Here is a 24,130-nt window from a genome sequence, read left to right as displayed (position 1 = left end):
TTGAATTTTAGCTCGGGTGTTTGGGAGATAACTCTTGGTGTTATACCATCAGATCATAGTATGTCACACCTGTTTCATATGAAAAATATTGCCTTCAGTGTAACTGTTAAATGAAATTAACCCTGGAGTCACAAACATATACTGTAGCTTATTAGGTTTACCATTCTTCCGTAGAGGGGCGTTATATTTCTGGTCTGTGCGTCTGTTCGTCTTTTCATCTGTTCCTCCGTCTGTCCCGCTTCAGGTTAAAGTTTTTGGTCAAGGTAGTTTTTGATGATGTTGAAGTCCAATCAACTTGAAACTTAGCAACATTTTCCATATGATATGATCTTTCTAATTTTATGCCAAATTGGAGTTTTTACTCCAATTTCAGGGTCCACTGAACATAGAAAATAATAGTGTGAGTGGGGCATCCGTGTACTGGGAACACATTCTTATTTTATTTTTTTTTATATTTTTTTAAATATTTAAGAAACTTGCGGTGATATAGTTACCAAAGCTTGTAAATAAGACAAAAGGGGTGAACATTTTTTGGTTTATTTTCTGTGATGGTTTTTATCATTTAATTTTTTTAAAAAGGCCACAAACAGTAATAATATTTTACTGGTCAACTAAATCATTTGCTGACCCTCTAAATTTCTGTCCTTTTAGGTCTGACAGGTCAGATGTTAAGCTGCATCACTGGATTAACTAATTAAGATTGCTAGTTTCAAGCAGAATTTTGCAGGTCTCTTTTTGTACTATAGCTTCCTGCACCAATAAAACATGGCCGCCATGCTTTAGCATTGAATTCACCGGTTGGCCTTTTATGCTTAACATCTTCTTTAGATAATTTATTATTTAATATTTTTTCTGATAGGTAATGAGAAGAACGGCCAAAACAGATTGTCATGTGAAGGAAAGATTGACACAGGTAATGTATCATAATAATAATAATTGTAAATTTATACAGACGCTTATTTATGATCATAAGATAGTATCCAGAAGTAAATTTTGTGAAAATAAAATTCCATTTTTTCCGTATTTTACTTATAAATGCACTTAGTTTTTCTGCGGGAAAACATTACATACACTCTGTGGTTAAAGTTTTTAAAATTTAAATAACTGTTTTAAACTATCCTGGATTTCTACCAAACTTGGACAGAAGCTTATTTATGATCATAAGATAGTATCCAGAAGTAAATTTTGTGAAAATGACAAATTCATTTTTTCCATATTTTACTTTAAATGGACTGTTTTTTGCCAGGAAACAACACATTCACTCTGTGGTTAAATTTTTAAAAATTTTGATAACTTTCTTATACTATTTTTTATTTGTACCAAACTAAGACAGAAGCTTATATCTAGAAGGAAATTTTGTTAATATTTTGTACCTGTGTATCTGTATTTTACTTATAAATGGACTTAGTTTTTCTTCCAGTTAACATTACATCCAGTCTGCAGTTAAAGTTTTTAAAACATTTATTAGATTCATAAACTATCCAGGATTTTTTACCAAACTTGGACAGAAGCTTCCTACAATCCAAACATGGTATCAAGCGGAATATTTTTTATAGATTTTTTCCCTCATTTTTGTTGATCCTGCAATTTACAGCAAAAGTAGGCAAGGCACTGGGTTCCGCGGAACCCTTACAAATTTTTAAGTTAATGTTGTTATCATCATCTGTTAACTGAAATGTACAATTATGAATGTTTTCATTTAATTTTGAATTTACAATAGGTAATTTCAGGTGAATCTATTTGTACTTTTGAATTCAGAGATAAAAACTCCATTTTCAAATTACTGTTAACCTCTAGTGTTTCTATAATGTTATATTTATTTATTCCAGGGAATCAAAAGTTGTCAACAGAAGTTAATTGAATTACTTTGTATCATGGAGATTGAAATATCACCACATGTGGCCAAACCAGAAGTTACCTCCCTTACAGAAATAACAATTGCAGATATATCAGTGTTAGGTGATAGACTTCACAATACTGGGGGGAAATACAATTAGGCTTTTCTAAATGATTCAATGTCAACATAATGGTTTATCAGTCAATGTTTTCTCTATTTGAGTCTTAAAAAATATCAATGAGAAGAATTATCAGACTTGGTTACTTAGAAGATCTAATGGCAAAAAAAATCCTCTCCTGCAAACATTCAGAACTCTTCAATGTTTGCTAAGTCGTCCCTGATGATGCTACAGATTTGAAATCCCAAGAAAATGTGCTGTTAAATAGTTAAATGACAAAAATAAAATCAATTTAAACAGAGTTACTTAAAATAAGGCCAATGGTTTTTATTGTCGAGCCAGTGACTTTTGTCGCAGAAAGCTCAACATAGGGTTAGTGATCAAGCGGCGGTGGCAGCATTAGCGAATTTCTAAAAAGTTTTATATTTTAGAAGGTGGAAGACCTGGATGCTTCATACTTTGTATATGAATGCCTCATATTACGAAGTTTCAGTCAGTCACATTTCCAATGTCCTTGACATTTTTTGTAGTGTTAAATTCTCTCTTCTTATAAGTAATAGGATAACTATATTTGGACTTTGCAAGGTCCTCATGCCTGTCAGACAGTTTTCACTTGACCTCGACATCATTTCATGGATCTGTGAACAAGGAAGGTTAAGTTTTGGTGGTCAAGTCCATATTTCAAATACTATAAGCAATAGGTCTCAGAGCTCCAGATAAGAATTCACAAATTGGGTTTTTTACCCACCATTTTCTTATATAATTGGGTGATAAAGTTTTTTGATTGCATTATCAATTCCAATTCACCCCTCATGTTAATATCAAATTGGGTTTTTCACCACCAAGCTCCTTATTGTATTGGGTTTTTTCATCAACATTAGGCAATACCAACCCCAGATTTTTTTTCCATCTTAAATATCTTTCTTTCTTTGTTTAGCTGTTTTATTTGGTTTAGGGTTAGGGTTATTTGCTAGCTGTTTTATTTGGTTTATTCACTGAGGAGCAATTGTAGGTTTAATTTTTGTTCCGTTTCAAACCTTCTGCCAGTTTTGTATTTTCTCATATATACTGTATAAAACGGATATGTGTATTCACAGGCACTCGTCTTATACCTTTATATAATAAATTCTGAGACCAGTGTAAAATGAAACAAAAAATAGTTTATAAACTCTAATTATACTTGAATGTTTTTGTTTTATTCCAATTTTCATAAATCTGGGTTTAGTTGTCTTTTATTAGAACTTTTGGTTTCTGATGCTTTATCATCATGATCATGTCATAATTGATTTGGCCTCAAGTGTTTGGCCTTTCACTTTTTCCAACTGATTTCTTTTTGAGGAAACCCTGTTTTTATTAGCAATGTTCTCGTTAAGGTACACACACACGCCTGTGTGTTCGACGGCTTCCTAAAAACACTGGCTGAGTCTTGTTATCACCATAACTTTCCCTCAGCTTTTCAAAAGAAGCAGAAAACATGCTTCTATTCAATATTTTAACCGAACATTCACTTTCGTTTTAATTCAATGTATGTTATGATAAATCCCGAGCAATGTGAAAAAAATATGACTACATGACACACGTTAATTGGATAGACGTCGAGAAGATCGAAATGTTTTCAAAAACACGTGTACCTATTGAGCAACGGCAAACTCTAACAGGGACCCATTTCAGCTACTTGATGCAGGGATCTTTTTTTAGAACGAAAGGAAATTTCCAATTATAAATATTATAAAAAATTAAAATAGTTTACGCGACGACTGTAAACAGATAAGGGTAAACAACGCAAATGGTTGCCAATAAAAGGGTGGAGAACTCATGGTTTTGGAATATAATTGGGTTTTCCTTTGAATTAATTGGGTTATTGAACCCTGCAATGGGCAATTGCATTGGGTTTTTTATTATTTGTATTGCGTGATCACGCAAATACGCAGCTTATCTGGAGCTCTGGGTCTACTGTATTTGGTGTATGGAAGGACTGTAAGGTGTACTTGTCCAACTTGCAGGTGTCATCTGAACTTGACCTCATTTTCATGGTTCAGTGCAATCAGTGGTTATAGTTAATTTTTTGTGATTTGGTCTTTTTTCTTATACTGTATGCAAGAGGTCTACTATATTTGGTGTATGAAATGATTGTAAGGTGAACACGTCTAGCTGGCTGGTGTCATCTGACCTTGACCTCATTTACATGGTTCAGTGGTTATAGTTAAGTTTTTGTGATTTGGTCTGTTTTTCTTATACTGTAAGCAATCGGTCTACTATTTTGATGTATGGAATGATTGTAAGGTGAATATGTCTAGCTGGCAGGTGTCATCTGACCTTGACCTCATTTTCATGGTTCAGTGGTCAAAGTTTGATTCTTGAGTTTTGGTCTTTTTTTCTAAAACTATATGCAATAGGTCAACTTTATTTGGTGTATGGAAATATTTTATGGTCTATATGATAGTCACACAGATTTTATTTGACCTTGACCTCATTTTCATGGTTCATTGCTCAGTGTTAAGTTTTGGTGTTTTGGTCTGTTTTTCTTAAATTATAGGTCAACTATATTTGTTGTATGGAAGCATTGTTAGCTGTACATGCCTGCCTTCATCTTACCTTGAGCTCATTTTCACGGTTCATTGGTCAATGTTTAGTTTTCTTGGTTTATGTTAAGTTTATGTGACAGTTGTAATACAGCTTTATATTTAGGACTATTAAAATAATCTCAATGATTACTAAAGAACAAATTGTTTGTATTAATACCAAATAAACGTTCTTAATGCTAAATTTGCCTTCTTTTCTTAATTTACTGCTTGTTGCTTTTTGACGTTTCTTTATAATAGTCGCCAAAAAGTGTGACCAACTTTTGAACTCTTTAAACTTAACACATCCATTAAAGAGGGATGAAAGATACCAGAGGGACAGTCAAACTCATAAATCAAAAAATAAACTGACAACGCCATGGCTAAAAATGAAAAAGACAAACAACAAACAATAGAACACATGACACAACATAGAAAACTAAAGAATAAGCAACACAAACCCCACCAAAAACTAGGGTGATCGCAGGTGCTCCGGAAGGGTAAGCAGATTAAGTTGATTGCAGGAAATGCCTCTACATTATTTTTTTAGTCTCAAGTAATTTGAAAGAAATTTCTCCCTTAATATCAGACTTAATTTTGCTTTAAGGTGGTACCTAACACTACAGGGAGATAACTCTGTAAAATCATCTAAACATTTTAATTACGTTATTTTGTTAAGGGAATATTAAGCTTCTCAATGTTCAAAATTAATGCTTGTCAAACTGCTATATAACCACTTGTAATTTTTCTGATAAAATGTTTGGTTCAAATTTTTTGAAATTTTTATATTTTTGTCAAAGGGTCAAAGTTATTACTTTGTCAAAATTTTATGAAAATTAAACGAGCCAAATTAATTTTGTTGAAGGTGTTGGGTACTACCTTACATTCAATTTTTTAACCGGTTTTGATGAAAGAATTTGAAAATAGGGAGATGTGGTATGATTTTATGGACTATCTGCCAGAGTTTATATGAAGTGGATCTGTAAGAAATTTCAGGCAACTGTATGGCCTTCAAGAATGAGAAAAATCCTACTATATGATTGGGTTTAAAAGGCCCCAACATGAAACTAGAGGCTCTAAACAGCCTGTGTCGCTCACCTTGATCTATGTGCATATTAAACTAAGGACACAGATGGATTCATGACAAAATTGTGTTTTGATGTTGGTGATGTGTTTGTAGATCTGACTTTATTTAACAATCTTGCTGCTTACAATTATCTGTATCTATAATGAAATCACCCAAGAAATGACTGGAACATTTTTTGTAAAAAATTACAAAAATTTACAAAATTTATGAAAATTATAAAAAATTGACTATAAAGGACAATAACTCATTAAGGGTTTCAATTGACCACTTTGGTCAAGTTGACTTATTTGTAGCTCTTACTTTGCTGTATATTATTGCAATTTATAGTTTAGCTGTATCTATAATAATATTCAAGATAATAACCAAAACTGCAAAAATTTCTCAAAATTACCAATTCAAGGGCAGCATTCCAACAACAAACTGCCCAATTTGTCTGAAAATTTCAGGGCAGATAGATCGTGACCTGATAAACAATATTATTCCCCCGCAGATTTTTCTCTAAATGCTTTGGTTTCAGAGATATGAGCCAAAAAATGCATTTTACCCTATGCACTATTTTTAGCCATGTCGGCCATCTTGGTTCACAGGCTGGGTCATCGGACACATTTTTAAACTACATACCCTAATGATGATTGTGGACAAGTTTGGTTAAATTTGTCTTAGTAGCTTCAGAGAAGAAGATTTTTGTAAAAGGTTACAAAAATTTACCAAAAATTGTTAAAAATTGACTATAAAGGGCAATAACTCCTTCAGGGGTCAACTGACCATTTTGATCATGTTGACTTATTTGTAGATCTTACTGTCTGTCTAAATGCAAAATTTCAATGAATTATTATTAGTAGTTTAAAGACCAAACAGCCTATTGTTTATGCGCATCAACTAACGCAACTTGGTAGTGACATACAAGCTCTATGACGTTGTTTCTAGCAATGAAAAAATGTAAAATTATAACGTCCTATTTCGCGTTTTTCACGAATTCCAACATGGTGTACGCTTAAAAATACGTCTCCCAAGAAAAGAGAAATTAAGCGTTGCGCTGATATCTTATGAAAATTTAACACAAATGGACACAAAAGATACTACACTATATTTAACCTTCGTTCTAATAACAATAATAAAATATGAATTTTGATCACGACTTTTTAGCGCTGATCTGCATTTCATTTGTTTTTATTCTTTCACTTGTGTAGATTTTGTCTTTCATTTGCGGAGATTGTGTACAGGTTACCGGGGTTATTAGAATGGTGAGAGTTATTTTTATGTCCAATTTATGTTTTCTGGTCTGTGCGTCCGTTCGTACGTTCGTTCGTTCGTCCGTCCAGCTTCAGGTTAAAGTTTTTGGTCAAGGTAGTTTTTGATGAAGTTGGAGTACTGTCAACTTAAAACATAGTACACAATGTTCCGTATGATTTGATCCTTCTTTTTTTAATGTCTTTTTTTCAAAACTTTCAAAAATTGAGTATTCAGAAGGTCAGGCCGATCAAAATTATTCTTAGAAGTTTTGACATACTTGCAACGTATGCATGTAACTGATATCTGGATGATTCTCGTAAAATAATGTCCGATCTTGCAATGAAGTTAAAATTTATTTATACTGCTTGTTTGACAAAATCTCATAATAAAAATAGAATTATGACAAAGGGTCATTGTTGTTTGTCATTTGTTTCATTTCAAATTGTCGTAAGAAGAACTGATAAACATGTCGGCTGATCTGACTGAAACTTACAGCTAATTTCCTAATGTATGTAGATCAACACTTTGGTAAGCTTGCTTGCTTTGTTTGTATATTTTGTATAATTGTATTTTGATAATGTCCAATTGAATTTAAATATCATATATATGCTCCAAGAATAATATCCAACATAAAATCTCTCCCCTTCATTTAGCTACGACTATGACCGGAAAGATTGAAAACAAATTTTGATTTTCAATGCTGGCAACAACCTTGTCTTTGTTCTAATTTGCAAAATTAGCAATTCAGATTTATAATATTTTATCCTGTTGGAGAGATCTTACTTTGTAGTTTTCAACAGAAAAATTATTTCTAAATTATTTTTTGAATTAAAAGCTTTTTGTATTTTATATTTACTGTCTCGTTTATTCAAAACACGTGAGGTAGTAATAACAGGGATTGTATTTTATGATAGATGTACAACGGTTTAGAATCAAAAACTTTAATTCATATATTATACCTAGAATTTTAATTTCCTTATATCTGATAAAAGGGACGAAAGATAAATATTCAAAAATAATGCATTCAAAAACTAGATGGAATAATTTCTATACGTTCATCTTAGTCAGGAAAATATAATGGTATAAAGATGTCTGTCCATGCTTTAGTATGTCCGTCTGTCAACAGTAGCAAATGAGTTCGTTACGGCAAACTTCTGAAATTGACGCAAAAAAAAAACCCACACATCTAGTCTGATATAGCCAAATACTCTGTAGTTAGCCATCTTTCATTTCTTTTTTTTTTATTTTCAATCATTTTGTTAATGAGGGGCAGAGGACAAAAACAGACTTTCCTAACAAAAGCGGCGTGAAAGGTTTTTTCAAACAATTTTCCATTCCGACCGGTGGTGCATGTTTCTGAAGGTTAATATTGTGCGGCAACAACATCATAAGATCTAATACTGACATGCATTTAATCTCTTGTATTACCTGAAAATAAAGTAGGTGAATATAGTTGTTATTCTTGGAAATTTAAATGTGGGTTTCAAACGTCCAATTTGCGAATTTTTTTTCAAATAGTGCACCAGCAAGGAAAGTTTTGTACATAATGACGTCAGATGCAATGTTCTAAAGAAAGACAACTCTTTTCTTCAAAATGAACGAGAAAAAAACATGAAAATTACTCATAACTTTTTTGAAAGGATGGTGACATACAATTTTTCTGGCTTTATTTTGAAGAGTGCACATGGCACTTTCCTTCTTGAAATTATTATGAAGAAATCACTAGTAGATATTTTTTAATACTGGAAACGTTTTTCATTTTTACGTTTTATTTTTGACGGGAATGAAATAAATCATATTTTTAAAGATCAAAACAATATGAGTCTTAAACTCTTGAACCTGTATTTTATAGATACAAATCTACTGTTTAACGTGAAACAAGAATTATGCTTGTAGGTTTGATTTAAAGTATTTTTTTGAGAGTTTATATAACAAGCAAATATTATGTTAATATTTTTTGAAAACACGAAACTGAGGTTGCTATAGCGACAAAACTAAGTCGGTGACCCCCAATTTTTTTCATCATATTTTGTTCCTCAAATCATGAAATACCTTCACACAAAATTTTAAGGAAAAATCACTGGTAGAAATGAATAGGCTGTTTGGTCTTTAAATAGTGTGATTTCCCTTTAAAGGGTAGATCTATCGTGCATGCCCCTGTGCTGTATTTATGCACTGTCATGCAGCGCGGGTATTATTTAACCTTTCAAAAACGCCACACTGACGTTACTTTCACTCCATTTTATTAGGGAACGAATCGCTGCTAAAATTTTAATAGAAAGTAAGGCCAATTTTGACGTTTTAGAAACTTAATTGTTAACTAAATTTTCTTATTGGAAAACGCAAGGATTTGTATAGTAATCCTACTATACAAATCCTTGGAAAACGTAATTTTACAGAGATTTTAATGCTAATTTTAATAATGATATTCAGAATTTTGATTGGCAAACTACTTTGGCTGCTTTTAGGGAGGACATAGACGGAATGGCAGTTTTTTTCACAGATAAATATATAGAAATTGCTAGAAATTCTATACCTACTAAAACTGTCACTATTCAATAATCAGATAAACCGTGGTTTAACTCGGAAATTCGAAAAGAGATTAGACTACGTGAAAGACTTCATAAAAAATTACGAAAATTGAGAACTGTACAAAATACCGTAAATTTTTTTATAAAGTTCAACGTAACAAAGTAAATAACATGATTATTCATGCAAAGGAACAGTGAGTTCTACTTAAACGCTAATGGAGCCAAACAAAAAACCGAAAGCATTCTGGTCTCTCGTTAAAAAAGTTATGGGTAATTGTCGTTCCACGTCGATTCCTCCGTTATTAAATCCAAATACAATGTAGTAATCTAATGAAATTTATGTTGGTGAAAAAGAAAAAGCAGATTTGCTTAACTCATATTTTTGTAATATTTCTACATCTTTGGATGATGGAGTTACTGACACCTCCAGATTTACCCCTCGTACCCAAAATATAGAAGAGTCGAAATCACAAGAAAGGAATATATTAGATGTGTTGCCTCTAAATACTCAGCAAGAACAGATTTATGATATTAATGTATTCCGTTTTTATGGATTTGAATGCTGTAAATAGCTTGTATTTGTAACTTTAAAAAAGTATAGCTACTTTCTTTCTTTGGCAAAACATGATTAGTTTCGCATGTATTCAAGTTATTTTTCAACAAAAGTGTTAACTTAAAATTGCTTGGATTATAAATCATTTTGTACTGAAAACTGTTTAGTCTATACCCAATATAGATGTATATCATACACATGATACAGTTGTAGACATTTTAATCAATATATCTAATAAACACAAATCTATCACTTAAAATCAGATATACTCAAAACTATATATGTGTTTATCTTTTAAATAACATGAATAAGAAAAATGAGATGGTAATACAGTGATAAGACCAAAATTAGTTCATCAATCTATGTAAAATACTTTTAAAATATGTCAGACTAAACTCCACCAGGCAGATAGAAAATTTTGGATTTTGTAGTTGCATTTATTGTACAGAATAGACAAAAAAAATAATTCAGTCAGACAGAGATATCTTGAATAAGAAATATCATTTCAGTTATAAAACCAATGTGACTTTATCTGACACAATGTAGACAATGTAGACAAGCATAATAAATCTGTGAGTATTTCATGGCAATACAAAGTCCCCTACCGATTAAAAATCATTGAATTGGAAAAAAGCTTACTTGATCTATAACTAGCTTGTAATGGTATAAACTATTTAACAAATATCAAGTCAAACCTAAAAGGAAAAAAATGTTGCAAACTGATAATTTGAGTAAATGTTTTAAGTCCAAGGACCACAACGCTGCACGAAATCATCAGAGATCTGAGTACAACTTGAACTTTATCTGTTACTTGTGATTAAACCTTATATACCAATTTTCAAATCAATATCTTCAAGAATAAAAAAAAAGTGTTGAAAATTGAGTGCATTTTCTAAGTTAAAAGACCAGAACTAAATCATCAGACCGAGACAAAATTCAAACTTTGCAGTAATTTGCTGGATAAAACAATACAAGAAATATCAAATCAATATCTTCGAGCATGAAGAAAAAAAGTGTTAAAAATTAATTTGCCAGACTGACAAATTGACAGACAGACAAAGAGAGTGCAAACCCAAAGTCTCATTTTATTGGCCAGTAGGGGACTATTAAAAATACTCCTTGCAAAATTATCAATAAAAAAAAAACTTGTTCATTCTTCTTGAGCAAATTATTGTCAATCTTCCAAAAGGCAAATATTTGTATAGAAAATTCCAACTACAATCCAACTCTTATTGATACAATGTATATGAAATGGCTGACAGGAGTATAACTCTTGAAAATTTAATTACACTGGGGCTTGAATATTTTCAGAAAAAAAGTTATTTTTTCCCCTTACCATTCAGAAAAATATGATTCCCCATTGTTGAATATTAAAACAAACCTTTACAAAATAAACCTACCCATAAGAAATTTCTGACTATTTCACTTTCCTTGCCTATATATTTATTTTCCTCAGATGATGGGAAGAGGGAATTTTTAAGCACTAGACATATGTTAGCCAATGAAAGATAAAAGATGGGCTTTTACCATGCCAAAAAAAAATCCAAAAGACATATTTATATTCAAGGAAAGACTTTTATTGCTGTTCCTCATTTTGAAATTTGCTCATTGTTGCTGAGAAAAGAAAAATGTCCACTTAAATGTTCAAAAGACTGGTTATAGCACCTGTTTGGGATTCATTGATAGGGTCAAACTTCTTAATATCAAATACGATGTACAGCCTTTTGCAATTGTTGCAGGGCTAAAATTGTTAATAGAGTGACAATATAATTTACAAAATATTGTGAGATAAGTCACCACAGGTTTATGTGTTATGTGTTAATGTTAGCCAATACTTCTTGTGTAATAATGAATGTTTCATTTTCTGATTTAGCAGCTATTCCATCATTATACTTGGAGTTTATCTGTCTAGAATAACGAGAAAAGTAACTAGCAATTTGTTGTGGTACTAAAAATTCTTCACGCTTAAACCGTCTCTTCCCATTCAACACTGCTGACTGCATTTCTAAAGAAACAGAAACTGGATCCTCTTTTTTGCCAGTAATTTGCCCAATTTGAAATTTTTCGTTTAAAAATTTCTTTTGATCTGCGGAAAAAATGACATGAGCTTTCCTGGATTTCAGACCCCATCCTTTCATCAGTATATTTGTGTCTGTTGTTTCCTCAGCATTCATACTTAAGTTGAAACAATGACCAACAGCCTGGATTACTTTCAGTGCATATAAGTTTTTATATGTGTCGCTGGTAGATTGGAATTTCGATTGGAAGTGACAGTTCCCAATGATAATGTGGTCTTCTAAAGATTTATTTTTTAGAAAACTTTTGGTACATCCAGAAACTGGGCAACAGAAAATTCCACAACTGTTTTCTGGATTACTGATGGCAAAACTGTCATCTTCCGAAATATCCAGTTCCATTTGTTCCTGTTGATTAATTTCTTGAGGTTTTATGTGTTGTATTTTGATATCTGTGAATGATATATTCTCTGAAGTATTTGTTATCTTTAGGGTCATGGTGATAATTTGGCTTAGATCTGTCACTTTGCTCCATGGAATATGCATTCCTAAAAAATATCAATGAAGGATTATGAAATTAACTAGAACACACAAAATCGCAGGCCTTTAGAATGTGATTGAAAGTATATAAACTGTTGAAGATGAAGATTTGTTAAAGATTTTATCACTGGAGAATTTACGGAAAGTGATCAAAAAGTACTTGGGACAGGACCTTTTTTTCAAAGTCCCCCTTTTTTTGTTTTCCTTCAATTTTAATTAGTTTTGCCCGTAAATAGTAAACTTGAAATTGATATTAAATAGCAAATACACTTTATTTATGCCTGAGTAAACGGGAAAGTATGTGTGATTTTAAAACAGTCGTAAATGGAAGTCTTGTCTATGACTTAAAAGTATGTCCAATGACGGAACAATATCTGGACGCCTTTATATTAGTTTTTCTCCCAAAATAACCCAAACTCAATATTCATAAGCAAGGATGACAAATGCTACTATGCATGGTACCTATAGGACACAGAGGCATGATGCTTTGTTTATTTTGGAAGGGAGAGAAGCGACATACAAAATGAGGTCTTTTCGATTAAAAGTATATATATTCTGGAAAAAAAGGAAGGACTAAATTCTTAACTCTTTTATTTTACAAAATCCTGCAGGACTCAAATCTGAAAGTAGTTTTTATAATCTAAAATTAAAAATATTGCACTTTTATATCATTGAAAAAAAACCAGATAGAACATTGACTAAAATAATCTAAACTGACATTTTGACTCTTCTACTTGCATTCTATGTAATACATGTAACAAATTTGTCAGTAAATATTTATGTAATTGTTACAAGTATGATTTGGATGCAGTTGGCTTTATCTATGTTTTATGCCCCTGACTTGTCTATCCCTATGTCTGTCTCTCTGTACCTTCTTATGTCTGTACATCCAAATTTTTATTCCAGTCCTTTATCTTTTATAGAACTTTTGCATCAACTAAATGTTATTGTGAAACTCCTACACAACGCTTAACAACACAAAACACAGATAAAGTTCTAATTTGGGTGGAGTTACTTTTACAATTCATGAGTTATGCCCCTTTACAGTGTTTTATGCAAGCAGGAATATATGTGTAACTTTGACACATTTTCCGTTTTATTTTTTAATTTGTGATGATATTTTTTTTATCAATAAGCTCAGTTATTGTGGTTGAAAGAGCCAAGTGGAGCAATGAATCTAATTCATCTTCAAAATAAGAAGTAAATTAATTTTTAAGGAAGCGTTTACCTTTCCCAATACCAAATCCTCTCCAAACTGTAAGTCCACTTTCTGAGTTACTGAAGTTAGTGTATGAAGTAATATTAGGGATACTCTTAACAGTTGGCGTCAAACTTTCACATTCCTCTACCACTTTGCACATGTAGGTCTTGTTACCTCTAGAATCAATAGCCTATTAAATGTAAACAGCAATGTAAAAAATAAATTCACACAGTATGATTCATTTATTGTAAATTTTATTCAGATTAACTTATTGGCAAAATTGCAGTAAAGTTATTCACTCAACTGATTCAAGAAATAGCAACAGTATCAGTTTTGTATACTCATCCATGCATCAAAAACCTATTGTTTTATAGTTTGTAAGCAAAGAAAACATGAATGAATGTTCAAGAAAATTCAAAACATTCATTTACAGCAATAGTTTGTATTTATAATAGCTAGGCCATTTTATAAGACATACCACAGATTCTTTTTCTAATGCCAACTTGTAAAGTATTAATTACATTATAAAACACCCGAATTCAATAATGGCTGGCAAGAGGGGCAATTAAAAAAACCCACAGAATCTTATTTTTTTTTAAATTACAACATAAACTGAATCTTAAAATATCTAAGCAAGATCTGTTGTTTTCATTTTAAATATAAGAATCCAGATTGCATTCCTTACAATTATGTATACAACAATGCAATTGTATTTTTTATTTATATTCAAGATAGTGCATCAATTTACATACTGTAAATTCAGAAATTATTGCTAGGCTGTTATTATTGCGAAAAATGCGACAGAATTGTAAACACATTGAAATATTTTATATGAATTAAACAGAATTTTTCTCAAAATCGTAAAAATTAAAATTGTTTTTAGGTTTAAAATGACAAAATCGCAATAATAAATGCACACAATAATTACTGAATTTTCAGTACTTGCAAAATACAGACTAATTTTGGATTTGTGGTATATAATTTGTAAAATAAAGTTTGACATTTTTTGGGACCATTTAGTTCTTGTTATGCAGTATCGACTGTTTCTCACTGCTGAAGGCCAGCAATACTGGATGCTGACATCGATATGTTCTACTTTATTGTCATTTTGTCTTACTCATGCATCCCCCATATCCTTTTTTCATATTATTGATGAATAAATGTTTAAACTTTTTGCACCCTTTCATCCAATCAAACTATTGTACAATGTATTGTGTAAAATGCCAATCAAAACAGATTTTCGCACAACAATTTCTTTTCAAAAATAAAATTAACATAATACCTGTTTCATTCCTTTTGCATCTATAACACATGTCCTTCATTGACATATCGCTTTATTTCTGATTTGATGTGTGAAGATTTTCTATCACATGGACCTTTTCCATCTTGAGCCTCACAGAAATCATATGATGTAATTAAGGGTCCAAGGTTGGCATAAAGTAATGCAATTGTCAGCGTTATCAGAGTAGAAACTGACATTTGTTATCTGAGGCTTGATTTTTACCACTTCTTTAGCAATGTCACATAGTATGGATGCTGAAGTTACTGAATCTTGTGGAATTGAGTCAAACAAACAGCTATATGCCAGTTTATGCCACGCTTAGCAAACCAATCTGTTTGTCCCTCACGGTATTTCCTTGGCAGAAATTTCATGGCCCAGTCTACCATAATAAAAGCCCTCTTTTCAGAAAGTTCTGATATAATATTTGATTTGGCTCTAGCTCGATTCTTAGAACGCAGGATATGTTTTTTCCAATCCAAAATATCTCCATCTGCTTTGGATGTTTTAAATAACATATTATCAAACAAGTTGTCATCAACTTTATCTTTAAGGTCATTTAATTTTTGTTGAATGGTCTCAAGAACATTTGTCAATATCTGGCAGTTCTTACACCCCTTGTTGTGTGAATGATCCAAACAGTCATTCTGCAGCAGTTTGTCTTGGTCACTAAGAACAAATGACAGGCAGTGGTCTGGAATATCAGATTTTGTTTCTAAATGAACCTAAAAAATAAAGGAAACATGTTTAAAATTGTAATCACTACTGACTGGTTCAGGTGTCTATAGCGCAGTCTGTGTTCAACAGTTATATCCAATGTGAAGTTTAAAATTAGCAAATCAATGTCCTGCGTTCAGGTTTAACACTGAAAATGAACATACATGTATGACATCAAGATTTTCCTGCTTTATGAATATTGTTTGCTTTATCTTGAAATCATGAAAAACCACATCTTATATGAATGTTAATGACAAATTTTGCAATATTTTTGCTTGTCTTTGCTTTGGTGAATTAAAGAAGTTAAACAAATCTTGAAAAACTTTTGTGACTTAAAGAAGTTCTATGTTCTTTAACATGATTGCGCTGGTTTATCTCGTATTTTTATAATTTTGTTCTACGACACATTGTGTCTATTTATCAATAATGGATTTTTGATGGTGTCAATACGTTATATATGGACCTGCTCAGTCAATATTGACCGAGGACGAATTCCGAGGGTCAATATCAGCTAACATGTCCATATTTAACCTGTTGACTAAGTGAAAGTCCTTAATTTATATATTTACATATAACATATACAAATTATAGAACCTTAGCGAGCGCGCTCACACATCCCACCTCCCCACAGTGTCAGTTGAAAAATAAAATAACTCATAATTTCCTGTCATTGTGCATATCTTCATAGTATGTCCTTCTTATTAAAAAGGTTTCATGAAATTCTGTTGAGTGGTTTCAAAGGAGTTGCGATGACAAACTATTGCAGTATATTACAGCAAATAAGTTGAAAGGGGCATAACTCCTAGAAAAAAATAAAATCATATTTCCTGTAGATATGCACATCTACATAGTATGTCCTTATTATTTAAAAAAGATTCATGAAATTCTGCTGTGTTCAAAGGATTTGAGATGACAAGAACATGAATGACGGACTGAAGGACGGACTGATGGATGGACGGATGGGTCAAAAACATTATGCCCTCTGTAATTTCGTACTCTGCAGAGCAACCTCCAAGATTGTTATGTGTGACGTCACATATTTTTAAGATTGACCCTCAATATACGTATACATACAGATACATGAAATATTCTTTGAAACGTGTGATCGTAATATCCAATGAAAACAGGAGAATATTACACCATATGCAATATTTCTATGTATATGTACATGTATATAGGTATTATAATTGAAATAGTTAATGTTGTACCTTGTTATCACATTTCAGATATCTTTTACTGTCTGACAGATCTTTCAGGATTTTATCACTATCAGATTTGGGTATCTGTAACTGGCTTACTACTGAATTTAAGTCAGCAAAAGCTCTTCCACCTTCAACAATAAAATAATCTAGACCTTCAACTGACTTCTGAATGGAAGCTGGACAAGCTTGTAGAATCCTGTACATTGTACTATGCCCTAAAATAATTGACATATATATAAATACATTGTAAAATAATCAACTATTATTACAAAAATTGGATTAGCGGTATGCATCAATAACATCATATAAAGCAAATAAGCTTAAATGATGATCAATAATTAAGGGTGTTTTTGTTTTTGTCTGGATGAGGTCATGTTCACTATACTCTTACTACAGATCTAGAGTAGTTCATTTTACAATACTTGATATTCCTTTCTACAAAAAAAATAATATATAAACTAACTTATGAAATTAAATGAGAAACTGTTTACTTTTCTGCTTACATTTCATCTGAACAAATTCACATACACAATGTATATAAATTTTTGAAACCCATAATGACTTTATACCAAAAAGCATCCAAATCTTTTTTATTTGTAGTTTATATCAACAATGATTAATTCATAGTGTTTTCTGATATTCATGATCCTAAAATAATTATTTTTTTAAACAATGTATAGTTTTTCCTACCTAAAGGATCAATGCTGTTTTCATCACAGTACTGGTCATATTGTCTAACTATTGCTGCAGGTGCAATGCATCAAATAACATTTGGAGTAGGTATAACTTTACCAGTAGACAACTTCATTGTTTTTTCACCAAAGGGCATGTCTTGTATGATGTTAGAGGATGTAATTAAATCAATAAAGCTTTCCACTCTTTCTGGGTCAATGGTTTTTCTAAAGTTTGAAATAGAAGGCATAGGTGCACCAATTCCATATTGCATGCCATGTTTTTTCGCAATATTATATCTGTACCGTGTTACTCCAGGAATCAGGTGGTTTATATAATTGTAAGGCTTCTTTACTGCCAAAATTGAAAGCAATTGTCTTTGTCATGTCCATGTTTCAGTTGAATTGTAGGCTTCATCTAAAACATTGTCCTCTCTCTCAACAGATAGTGTTATAAGTTCAAATAAATTATCTCCCTCACCAGGACAGATGGTATCGAGCATGGCATTTAAACATGTCTCAGCCTTTGAAATGTATCTAGCGCTAATGGTACGGTCACATGCATCTAACAAATTTGACTGAATTTTTTTAACTGGAGATATGTCAACTTCAGCAAGAAAAGAGTTTAAAGCTCTTAAACCTGGATTCTTTACTTGAGATTCCTTTGGAATATATGAACTACACTGACTGCTACCTAAATTCTCTTCTGAGGATTCAAACATGTACATGGTAGAGGTACTTTGACTGCTAACTGGATCTTCTTCATGCTCTTGTGATGACTCAAAAAATTGTTCTTGTGTCTATTAATATATAAAAAAATAAAAATAAAATATAACTAGGGCTAAGGCCAATAAGAGTGCACATGCTGAAATGTCATGGCTTATTTTACTAACCTTTGATATTATGTTGATAGTCCTAAATATAAAACTTTACTACAGTGTAACCTGTAGTATCCGACACACTTGGGGACCAGAAAAATTGTCAAATGAAGCAGAGTATGGGAATATTGAGGTTTTTTCTGCAAGGATATGCAAATTTGGGGACCATGAAAATGTGTCGGTTAAAGCAGGATGTTGGAATTCTCAGGTGTCAGATTAGGCAGGTTAACCTGAAAATACATGTACTCCTTACAATCATGCAATACACTAAATATAGCGGACCTATTGCTTATAATTTCAAAGAAAAAGACTTAAGAGGTCAAGGTCAGATGACACCTGCCAGCTAGACATTTACATCAAACAATCATTCCATACACCAAATAAAGTAGACGTATTGCATACAGTATAGGGGGAAAAAACCAAAACATAGGCACTTGTCTCAAAGAAAAAAAAAATCATGTATAATTTCCTATATACATCTATATATAGGTAAATAGGATTTTTTTCTGAGACAATTGCCTGTGTAGGGGACTCTATATTGCCATGCAATACTCACAGACTGCTGGTTCATATTGTTCTTGTTATTCTAAATTTAAATTTACATTATTTCAACTGTACATTGATATAACTGTCTTGCTTAAAAAAATGAAATTAATGAAATTTTAGATGAAATAATTTTATATAATTATCTATAGCTGATCAAACAATGTGCTAATGAAGTAAACAATACTTTTTTAGGTTTGTTTGTAGTACCTACTAAACTTAAGTTTCAGTACTGCACTTAGTTTTATTTCAATAGACTTTTAGCCTTCCTGGCCTATTTACTTAGTTCAAATAAAAAGTTAAAAAATAACTGAAAATAAACTGCTACCCTCTTCTCTTTGCTTCATATTCAACATTCATATGACATATATATGCAAAATAGTTCTATTTACTTACTTTCTCTGTTATTTCTGTTGACAACATGCTGTGCAAATTTGTTTCAAGATCTGGACACTGAAAAAAACCCAACATGTATATACTTTTTTTTGTCTTAATATAAAATAAGAGTACATGTACTACATGTATTAGTTACACAGTGTGCAATTGTCTTAATACGAGAATTTATCGGGTCAATAAAATTCATATCGGATGAGGCTAAGCCAAACCCGATATGAATTTTATTGACCAGATAAATTCCGTATTAGGACAATTGAACACTGTGTAACAAATTTATCCTGATTTTGTTATATTACATATTATTATATTCAAATTCAATAATAGGACAATATCAACCAAATATATTTTAGATATCTAATCTAAAACTGTGAAAAATTAAAAATATAAGGACTATTTAAAGCAACTCAAATTATATTTTTTTGTTAGGTCAGTGGTATAAGGGAGATAATTTCAATTGATGTAATAAATAAGGGAGATAATTCCAATTGACTTGATGAAAAATTGTACTGAAATTTATTAGGACAATATCAGCCAATCAAATTGCGAGAAATTACTCTAAATCAGGATAATGTAAATTATTGTGTGCGTTTCGGCAATTTTTTAAGAATGAAAAAAAAAGTGAATTTATCGCAATTTCGAATAAAAATTGCATACAGATCTAGGCGAATTGGAATGCAAGTTCTTATTATTGGGATACCCATCCAATCAATAGGTCACTGATGCCCAACTTGCACTCTCATTTTCAATGTTTAGCTGAACATAAAGTTGGGGTAAAAAATTTCATTTAAGAAATAATTCATCGGGGCTTGAATATATCGTGATTTACCATGGGTTCGCTCTTTATGACAAATATTTTACCTTGAGCAATGGCGAGGGGTAAAATATCGGCATAAAGGGACAACCCGTGGTAAAATCTAGATATATTAAAGCCCCCATGAATTATTTCGATTCTAATAGGACAAAAACGGCAATTCTTTTGGATTGAAGCGCTCTAAGTGGAGGCAAATATGTGCCGTTCCCATAAATAAACGCACTAATAAATTGACGTAAAAGAACGGAGCTAACTGAATTAGTGACATGCTCAAACTATTTACAATAACGTATTTACATCGTTTTGGATGAATTTGAATGATCATTTACTTATAGGTCTTATAATATTTAAAAAAAAGGCTTATACATGTACCACATTTTAGCATTGTTTGTTTACAGTTCCTTGTTGTGATGATTTTCGGTTTCAGAACATGTATTTTCTAGTAAAATGCTAATATTCTTACTTCATCGTTCTATGATGTCGGGAAGCTCATTCATAAAAAAACATGTGACTTGGGAGTACAATCGGAATAGCCCAGCAAATATATTCATATTTTACCACGGATGTGATCTCAAAGTGTTTGAAGGACGTCATGTTAGAATTGGTGATATATTTAGAAAGATAAATATCACACGGAAAATGTGTATTTAGTATTACGTTGATTAGACTACTATTTTGACATGATGTTGACCAAAAACTAAAACCTGAAACTTGAAGTGCATGGTCATGAGTGACGAGTTTAAATTATAAAGAAATTTTAAGGCCTAAAAATGAAGCAGGATAATCAGTGTAAGTTATAAATGTCTTTAATTTCGAGCTCACTATATATGATTAGCCAGCAACCATTTGATTTTCTGGGGGGGGGGGCTATGGTTTTTTTTTGGAAAAAAAAGTTTGTTTCCAGTTTTTGGAGAAAAAAATAATTTGTTTTTGATTCTGAGAAAAAAAAATTGTTTGTTTCACCCTCAGCTGCCACTATATGTAATGGTAAAATTGAAAGCAAAAATTGTTTTTGACTTGTCACAAAAAAAATAGATTGTTTTTCGCCGAAGGCGAAAAAAAAAGTTTGCACAGAAAAAAAACCATTGCCCCCCCCCCAGAAAATCAAATGGTTGCTGCCTTATGAGTTCTGAAAATTGATGAATCAATTATTGTTTAGAAACAGTACATTGTCAATATAGGATTAAATCTATAGGGGAAAAAAAGACTTAATTAATATATTATTTTAAGCATGAATAGCTATTTTCTTTAGATAGATAAAGGCAGATGTGGTGTGAGTGCCAATGAGACAACTCTCCATCCATTTAACATACATTTTCTGCCCATGTTTCATCTGTAAAATCCTTTCCATGTTCACTATTCTATGGAGACAAAAGTTTTTGTCTAAAATTCCTGCAAATAGCTGAAAAATAAATAGTCAAATGCATGCGTTACAGAAGTGCATTTACTTTGATTGACATCTCTTAAAAGTAAAATATAGAAAACAAAAATGAACCCTATTTCTGGGTTACAACAGGCAATAAATCATTTGCTTCTTTTATATTTAATGGAAACAAAATTTCTGATGACTTCATTTTTTTAGCATTTAAAGACAAATACTGGAGTATAAATCATATAATATCCATGATTACAAATACGCACCATTTGATTTTAATAACACGTATAATAACAATGGTTAAAATTGAGTATTGTTGACACTCTAGCATTCCATACTTGTAGATACACAAGTATCTATATTTAGTTGAAATAATGGGAGATAATCAGCGAGTGTGTATGTAAATAATAAATAATGTTTTAAATTAACAATATCATAACTAAGTTTTCAACAAAAAGTTTGAGAGTCATAATTATACCAGTAAAACTATATTGAATTTCAAGAGTGAAGTTTACCTTTGTATCAGAATTAGATAACCTAAAATGTGTCATAAAGAAAATAAAATGTCATAATTAACCCAAAAGATGCTGAAGGCAGATTTTATTTGTTGCTCTCTATAATTCATCCAATCAATTCATATTAATGATTATATTCCATCTGTTTCAAGATAATCATTTAAGAACATTTAAACCAATATCACAATTCAGTTTCACTTCCTATGAAAAAAATACTAGACTAACCTTTTTGTTCTACAAGTCTGATACAAGGAGCAACGAAAGTTGGAATGGTCTTTCCTTTCCTCCTAAAATAAATAATATACTTATTAAAACTTATACTATTATCATTTCTATTTCTGCTCAGGAATATCTAAATCATGAGGTACTAAATGCTTGTTTAAGTTGAGGCAGTACATATACACATTTCTGTGTGTTACATCTTAAATTCATAATGTCTTTCTGAAACTTTACACATTCAGTATGAATATCAAACTGTCTGTATATCAGTTTGGGATATTATTTTATTGTTTTCAGCAATAAAAGTTCTTGAAATTAAAGAATTTTATGTATTCTATGACTATTTTGGGCTGATTTTTATCATAAAATTTCAAGAATAATTTCACAATAGGTAGTAGACTGTAAATAGGTGGATTTAGAATGACAACATTTACACACCCAGAAGACAATTTCAGTTTTTTCCAAAGAAAAAATTGCTTTGTTTTACATCTTTACTTTCTTCTGACATATTTTCATACTTACATGGTAACAGTTTTGATCTTAAAATTTATTAATCCAAATATTCCCCCATGTAGTTTAGACAGTGTTCTCTTTAGAGTTTTGGCTGTGGTAGTGTGTCTCACTGATATGGTTAAAGATATCTATAATGATGGAGAAAGAACAATAGAACACATACAAATTTTCAAACATTGGGCACCTCAGAAACTTTTGTGGGTTCTGCATTCATTAATCAGATTGTTGAACAATAAAAAAAGATACAAGATAATTTTTTAAGATTTCACCAAATGCTGCATACAAATAATGTTATCAAAATATAAAATGTGAGATATAAAGACAACTGCAACAAGTTTATTACGATATTTCTCTAATTTTTGTGCTATTTACACATTTTCTGACCGGTGTGAGAAACATATTTCTCCTCACTAGTGAAAAATCTGTTCTCGGCAAGTGATTGGTTGAATTTTCTTATTGTGACGTCATGAAAAAAGGCGACCATGCCTGTTGACGTCACATCAAAAGTACACAACTTTCCTCAAATCTTTAAAAAGGAAGGATAAACATCATTAGAGAAACAGATTCCACCACAGAAACTCGTGTATTACGATATTTCTCCACTCTCAACAGTTAAATTTTAATTATTTAAAAATCTCGGCAAGCCTTGCGCTTTAAATATTAAAATTTAAGTGTCTCAAGTGGAGAAATATCGTAATACACTTGTTGCAGTTGTGGAATCTATATTTCTCCACTCGAGACAGTTAAATTTTAATATTTAAAGCCTGAGGCTTGCCGAGCTTTTTAAATAATTAAAATTTAACTGTTGAGAGTTAAGGCATGGCCTTATTTCATGACGTCACAATAAGAAAATTCAGAAGAAAACAAGAAAATTTAACATCCCAATTAAATTTCAACCAATCATTTGCAGAGAACAAATTTTTCACTAGTGAGGAGAAATATTTTTCTCACACCGGTCAGAAAATGTGAAAATAGCACAAAAATTAAAGAAATCGATCTAAACACAATTTTCCCAATGAAAAAAACATCATGAACAATTCTTAATTAACAAAATGCTCTTTCTAAAATCTAAGGTTATGAAAAATCTTTTATTTACATTTAAAAAGTACTATTTTTTTCTTTTGTATTTTAAATCTTATTATCAAAAACATGAGTTATGCTTATTATAGCAGTTAATGTGAGTGTAGACGTCTGGAAGAATGATAGCCTGCTTACAAAACTTAGAATACAAATCTCAGTACAATAAATTAAAGTATAAATACCTCATTCATAGAAATCTTTTGTTTTTTAAAACTGCTACTTAACCATTATTTACTCATCTAAAAAGGCAATAAA

At 31.3% G+C, this 24,130-nt stretch overlaps 2 protein-coding genes across 3 annotated transcripts in view; one reads left to right on the top strand and one right to left on the bottom strand.

Annotated features, from left to right (window-relative positions):
• Positions 1-2,256, top strand: part of LOC139491691 (recQ-mediated genome instability protein 1-like) — a 28,610-nt gene extending 26,354 nt beyond the window's left edge. For both annotated transcript variants that reach the window (XM_071279504.1, XM_071279503.1), the window contains exons 13-14: positions 860-913; positions 1,830-2,256. In XM_071279504.1, coding sequence (XP_071135605.1) covers positions 860-913; positions 1,830-1,997 — 222 coding nt within the window. In that variant the 3' untranslated portion in view covers positions 1,998-2,256. The remainder of the gene's footprint in view (positions 1-859; positions 914-1,829) is intronic.
• A 7,866-nt stretch (positions 2,257-10,122) lies between these two features.
• On the bottom strand, positions 10,123-22,827 carry LOC139492908 (uncharacterized). The gene is made up of 10 exons (XM_071281057.1): positions 22,805-22,827; positions 22,289-22,350; positions 21,487-21,575; positions 19,363-19,419; positions 17,565-18,345; positions 16,881-17,089; positions 15,222-15,680; positions 14,982-15,158; positions 13,704-13,866; positions 10,123-12,483 (listed from the first exon to the last, which is right to left on the bottom strand). Exons 6-10 carry the CDS (start codon positions 17,076-17,078, stop codon positions 11,732-11,734), a joined length of 1,749 nt encoding a protein of 582 aa, XP_071137158.1. The 5' UTR covers positions 17,079-17,089; positions 17,565-18,345; positions 19,363-19,419; positions 21,487-21,575; positions 22,289-22,350; positions 22,805-22,827; the 3' UTR covers positions 10,123-11,731.
• Positions 22,828-24,130: the final 1,303 nt, after the last annotated feature.

This window comes from Mytilus edulis, chromosome 10, assembly GCF_963676685.1.
Source record: "Mytilus edulis chromosome 10, xbMytEdul2.2, whole genome shotgun sequence".
In the NCBI taxonomy this organism is placed as follows: domain Eukaryota; kingdom Metazoa; phylum Mollusca; class Bivalvia; order Mytilida; family Mytilidae; genus Mytilus; species Mytilus edulis.
The sequence above is the reverse complement of the archived record's forward strand: the minus strand, read 5'-3'. Positions and strand labels throughout refer to the sequence as shown.